At 33.5% G+C, this 6,450-nt stretch overlaps 2 protein-coding genes across 2 annotated transcripts; both read right to left on the bottom strand.

Moving 5' to 3' along the window:
* Window positions 1-53: 53 nt before the first annotated feature.
* On the bottom strand, window positions 54-3,163 carry LOC140748088 (protein O-glucosyltransferase 2). The gene is made up of 6 exons (XM_073080789.1): window positions 2,900-3,163; window positions 2,549-2,757; window positions 1,743-2,199; window positions 1,114-1,351; window positions 736-1,035; window positions 54-651 (listed from the first exon to the last, which is right to left on the bottom strand). Exons 1-6 carry the CDS (start codon window positions 3,052-3,054, stop codon window positions 526-528), a joined length of 1,485 nt encoding a protein of 494 aa, XP_072936890.1. The 5' UTR covers window positions 3,055-3,163; the 3' UTR covers window positions 54-525.
* A 747-nt stretch (window positions 3,164-3,910) lies between these two features.
* On the bottom strand, window positions 3,911-5,913 carry mRpL3 (mitochondrial ribosomal protein L3). Its single transcript, XM_073080788.1, has 6 exons — window positions 5,754-5,913; window positions 5,597-5,684; window positions 5,282-5,509; window positions 4,860-5,155; window positions 4,568-4,732; window positions 3,911-4,247 (listed from the first exon to the last, which is right to left on the bottom strand). Exons 1-6 carry the CDS (start codon window positions 5,801-5,803, stop codon window positions 3,995-3,997), a joined length of 1,080 nt encoding a protein of 359 aa, XP_072936889.1. The 5' UTR covers window positions 5,804-5,913; the 3' UTR covers window positions 3,911-3,994.
* Between the last annotated feature and the right edge of the window lie 537 nt (window positions 5,914-6,450).

Below are 6,450 nucleotides of genomic sequence, written 5' to 3'. Positions count from 1 at the left end.
ATAAATGTGACAAGATGGAAATATTTAACACATTTAGGAAATAACAAGACATGTTGCAAATTTGTAAATAATAACATTTATTCGTTTTTATTAATAATCTGTAGAAAAATAAATGCTAGCAACAGAGATATGGAATGTAACATTATGTATCATGTTCGTTGTATTATTAAAATTATATTAATTAGGAAACAATGTTTACTTTTTATAAAAACCTAATTCTGATACAAACACAAGACAATGTAAAATTAGTATAAAATAACAATAAATGTAGTCTTATTTTTTATTTACTTAAAATAACTAAAACAAGTAAAATGCGATATAATCTCGATCAAATGTATGGAAATTATATTTAACTTGGGGACCTTTTTAACCTATGATTTATAATCAGCAGATCTTGGCAATATATTCACTAGATTATATTTATTACTTGCGACTAAACTACAATATTTTTACATATCTAAGTAAAGCTTGATGCTAGTTGTTCCTAACACTACTATTATTAATTTTGACTAGATTCTACAAATGCTACAATTCTTCATGAGTTTTTTTACCGGTATTCATGTCATTACATTCACAAGAGAATGATGGTTGTGGTACATGTTCCATTTTTTCATGTACTTTTACTTCGCTTTTTATTTTCTTACTCCATTCCTGTAGAGAAAACATATTAAAGTTACTTGTAGAAAAGTGAATTCACACAACAATAACAACATGGGCATCACAATAGTAACTTACAGAAAACAATACAGCATGGTAACAAATAATATTCTGCGGTAATAAATGCTCATTCCCGAATTTATAAGCGTTTTTCGCTATTTGGTAAGCTTCCTCGTCGTGCTCGCGCGCCCAAATTACGCGATCTTTCAAGTCTGATAGGTCTCGAGCCACTGGTACGTAATGTATCCATGGTTCCAATTGTCTATAGAAATGTTCATAGTATGGAGAGTCCTGCTTCAAAACCATGCCCCCACCAGTTAATAAGTAAGGCAATCGATAGGCAGCCACTGTTCCATCCACATTAATTTGATATTTATACTGTAAGGAAAAGGTTTTTTTTTATCACAACTATAGAAGCCATATAAGGTCATCAACTAATAATGTTAATTTACTTACATCAAAGAATTTAAAGAACGATATATGTGGTTGCTTTGGGCCATATTCTGCTTCCTTTTCTCGGAAGAAAAAGAAATTGGTCAGAGAAGCATTAAAGAGATCTGGGTTAGCGCGTGCTATGTCAATTAGCTTTAATCTTTCTTGGCGGGAGTCCCTGCCGCGCCATATCGCACGCGGCTCTCTGTCCGCCCATTTCCGCTCCACACCGCCTTGCACTGATAATGTGTCTAATGTTACTCTGAAATCATACACATAATTAGTTTTATAAAGGAATATGCAAGTACCAATTTCTGTACGAAACATGCGTAATTAATTTTGTTGCGTAGGACAGATTCTAAATCTGGTATAATTATGTTATACAGTTACAAGATATACTAAAATTAAAATATAAACTAGAAACCTTAAAGAGGCCAGCAATTGAAAACTATGAAAAGTCTTTGTTGTCCTGGAGGCTATAGTTTTAAACTTGAAAGATTTATTTTATTGAGGTAGGAACAAATACCTTAAATTATGAAATGAAATGACAACAATAACATCAAATAGAGGCTCCTGTGGACTTTTGGGTGAAACTTAAACCTTTATTTGAATTTACTATGGTGTAAAACTTTGCAATATGTAACATTATTTACCTGCCCATATTTTCCAACACTGATTCAGTAATATCGTATGTTGGCATAACAATATCACGAGATTCAGTGCTGCCACACCAGGAGAATATTGCTAGTGGTTCAGAGCTCTTGTGCACTAGAGGCCAATCACCTAAGTTTATAACTAGCTCCATATCTGGCAGCATTACTTTTCTACTCAATGATAGAAGAATATTATCAGCAAACATATTAAATCCAATGTGTTTTCCATAGCAATCTCTGTATATTTTATTGTTTTTTATAACATAGTGACAAAAACTTGTGCTCTCTGGCTTGTGATATTTTTCAACAATTTTTTTGACTTGCTCTTTCATATCAACATTCTCAAATGATTTTAGGTCATTATTTATTTGGTCATAAGATTGAGTGCATCCATATTTGTTCAGCCATGCATTAAAATCTTTCTCAGGACAAACACACTGGTCTGCCTGTATAGGACCTGTTAAAATATTTTATTGAATGAATAATTAATAAAATAGAAATCCAACATACAACATATAAATATACATACTCCATTGTTTTCATTTGATAATAATTGTTATAAGAGGAAGTAATCCTGCTGCATGAATATATAGTATGAGTATTCTATTGTGCGTATGTCTACATGAGCCTGTGCCGAGGTTTACTACTGGTGATATTTAAATTGAGTTTAAAAAGGAATAAAGTTATTTGTATAGCCAATTCATTTTATCTTTCATGAATTATCATTTAATTTGAATGGTTGCATACTTTCTGCAGTGAGTAGATCCCCAAGCCTAGCTATGAAAGATAAATAGAGTTGTAATTACCTTCAAATTTGAAAGGGGAACCTTTTATATGCTTGCTGTTATAATACACATTTATAGCTAGGTCGAGACACGTTTCGTAGAGTTTGTATCTCACAATGAAAGTGCCATCCTTTCTGTTTAACACATTGGACCAAACGCGGCAGTCTCGTCCTTTGCTACCCTGACCTGTTATCTCCACAGCTAATTTGTCACCTATGTCTTTAGAATATCTGCAAACAGGATTCAGATTAAACTTATCTCGTATTCCATAACTTAAATTTCCATTTTTTTTTTTAATTTCATCAGAGATTTTAAACTTCTCAATACATAAGAGAAATCTTAAGATATATTGTCTTATTTTAGGATACTCACGAGTTTTCGTTAACTGAAGTTAAATTAACGTAAAAATACCTAGCCGGCATTACAATTTCTCGAGGCTGTAGGCCGGGTCCATGTAATTTTATTTCAAACCCATCGCTTATTTTAATTATCACATATAATACAAATAATTTTAGGTAGTTAAACATGATTATATTCCAACCAATTCAATTTTAAACGCATACGAAGTGTTTTAATAAAACATAACACTTATCACTTGTGAAATGTAAATAAACTTTTGTCACTATGTATATTTAATCTATGAATGTGAACATGTGAAGTGTGAACTGTCAAACTATGACATAAACTGAGTGTTGACACCGTATCCAATCATTTTTTCCTGTTATTATTGTAGTCTATGAATTATTATGGACATCCAAAAGCTTAGGATGTTGAGCGAGCGGCCTACCTAACTTGAACCTTTTTACTTTAAATTATAAGCTTAGTTTGATCGTCAGACTATCTTTCTAATTAAAAATAATACTCCATTGTTTTACAACATCTGCCATCGAAAAAACTTAAATACCAGATTTAAGTCTCAGGTATTTTAAGATTAAAACATTACAGTTTATGAAACTATAAAATATAGCAATGTTTGTAATTGACGAAATACATATGTATATGTTGCACTAGTTGACCCGGCAAACTTTGTACCGCCTCAAATTTATTTATCATTTTAAGATTAAAACATTACAGTTTATGAAACTATAAAATATAGCAATGTTTGTAATTGACGAAATACATATGTATATGTTGCACTAGTTGACCCGGCAAACTTTGTACCGCCTCAAATTTATTTATCAAATATATTTCATATAAAATATATATCTTACTCGTGGATAATGTAGCTTTCGAATGGTGAAAGAGTTTTTAAAATCGATCCAGTAGTTTTTGAGCCTATTCATTACAACCAAAAAAACAAACAAAGTTTTCCTCTTTATAATATTAGTATAGAAGTATAGATTATCGACGCTTGGACACAAGGACCAACAAAAAAGGCGTTAATTTTGGCTAAGTCTTTACTTATTTAAATTAAATTACAATTATTTTGACTTAATTTATCCACCGTTAATGAATAAATTTAAACTCTTATGCTTCTTCAAATGATATAGTGGACTCTTCGAAGGGGTGTATTAAATCATCATAATATTCCAATGGCAGATCATCACAAGGGGAAGATGTTGGAAATGGTGGTGCAGTTTTCAGTTTCCTTAATGGCAATACTGTATCATACAAATAACACATGGCACCTGTTTCACCAGGTATTCCCACACCCATCATCCAAAGGACATTATGCTTTGTGTTCATACGCAGGATTTTAACACCACGTAATATCCTCCACCTGTAAATAATATATTACACTTGTTACATATTTTAAAGAAAAATGGTTACATACTACCAATGCATTAGAGACCTAGGCATACTGAACTCAAAGCTAAGTCTTATATATAAAATTCTCGTGTGACAATATTAGTTACCATACTCCTCCGAAACAGCTTTACCAATTTTCACCAAATTTTATATGCAAATTCAGTAGGTCTGAGAATCGGCTACTATCTATTTTTCATACCCCCAAGGTGATAAGGGTTGTTCACCCTTAACTTTTTTTTATTTTATTTATATGGTTGTAATTATGCTACTAAGTACAATTACTATACAGACCTATTGCCCATGTGTCCTGGCATTTTAGTTCCAGGCCAGACACGCGCCTTTTCACCTCCAGCTCCAATATTGCCTGGTCTTCTATGAGTTTTGGTAACACCGTGGGAGGCAGGCATACCTTTAAAACCCCATCTTTTCATAACACCTTGGAATCCTCTGTCTATTCTGTAGAAATAAAAAAAAAATATTTTTAGAATATGTATCTTGATTTATGGTAATTTAAAATAAGACATATCAGAAAGGTGATAATGGAAATTTTGTAGACATTTAAATATTGTTATGAAAAACTTACGTCTTAGCCCGTACATCTACATAATCTCCCACTCGAAAGTGAGTAGCATACAGTGGTGTCCCTGTTGGCAAGTAAGATTGTGGGGACACCATAAACCTACATAGATGCTTCTTAGGTAACATGCCCACACTGCTGAAGATACCAGAGTAATCCTTAGTAACTGTACTGGGGTCTATTGTTTCTGAACCAACCAATAAGCACCCACTTCTTTGTTTCTCTTGCCACCTCACTGACTTTACTTTCATTGGTTTATATTCTTCTGGGGGTATATATTTAATGACATGGTTGTCAACAACCTGGGGATTTAAAAAAAATGTATAGTTTTCTAGAGCATCAAAGCAGTTTTTTATCAGGAATTGGAAAACATAGAATTACACTTAATATAAACAATAACAAAGTTTGGTGTCATAAACTAATATTACCTGCAATAGGGTGGTTTGAATTCTCTTCCCATCTTTTGACCATAAAGGGTAGTTCCCTATTTTACGAGCAATGAGTCCAACGCGACGAATACGTGGATTCCATTGTGGGGTGTTTTGCAAATCAACATTTGATAATGGGGATTCTAGACTTGTTTGTACACTTAGTTTATCCTGTTTTACTTCTTCAATGAAATCTTTATTTTCCTGCGATAATATTTCCTCACTCATCTGTGAAAAGGTTGATTAATATTAATTTTGTAATTGAGGTATAAGCCCGATATTTAATACGCGATGTATATTTTGTAAAATACATACAACTCTTTCTTTCGGCATATACCAATAAGGAGGTCGAAATCTAGGTGGTTGATAATGTGTCTTCGTCCTGATCGTAGTATGTACTATCCTGAAAATAAAAATAAATAGTAATATTTTGTAAATCATTGAGGTTATGTGAAAAAAATGCACGTTATACCTTATTTTACTAAACAGATCGCGTAGTGCGTTTAAATTGGTTGAAGCCATTATTAAAAAATATCAATTAAATATTGTTTCACTTCATTTGCATGCAAAAATGTTACAAATAAATAGCTCTGTGTACAAGACAAATGTTGTATTTCGAACTGTCACTACTGTCAGTTTCATAATCATGAATATAATATACTCTGTGGTAATATAGCCATAGAATACCTATACTCCTCCGATATAGCACCGCTTTGGAGTAAGTACCGAAGAGTATAGCAAAAAGCTTTTTTTTATTGTTCACAAGCCATCTTTTCTTCAAAATATTTACGACGTCGTAGGGAGCGAAACCGGGTTATGTGGGATTTTTAGCGCACTAATACCCCTCGGAGGCTGTCCTCAGCGCTTGTTGGAGAACTCCAAGATCTCTGACGTCACACAACGGCTCTATCGGGCTCTGCCCTGAGGGGAGCATTTTGGCTCCTCCCGCACGATTGGTGTTTACGACGGTATGCGATCGCAGATACCGTCGTCCTTCCCGAGATTGCTTGCTGGACGGTTCTAGCCCCCACTCTTGCCGCCCAAACCGCGAAAACTCCCTTTTAGTCGCCTCTTACGACAGGTAGGAGATATACTGTAGCCCTATTCTAGTCCCGGGACTACAAGGACCAAAATATAGTAACCTATGTAAGGAATTTTCCAAGAAATTT

Source organism: Epargyreus clarus, unplaced genomic scaffold, assembly GCF_041222505.1.
Source record: "Epargyreus clarus isolate Ecla_fem2 unplaced genomic scaffold, WU_Ecla_fem_2.2 ptg000015l, whole genome shotgun sequence".
Classification (NCBI taxonomy): Eukaryota; Metazoa; Arthropoda; class Insecta; order Lepidoptera; family Hesperiidae; genus Epargyreus; species Epargyreus clarus.
The sequence above is the reverse complement of the archived record's forward strand: the minus strand, read 5'-3'. Positions and strand labels throughout refer to the sequence as shown.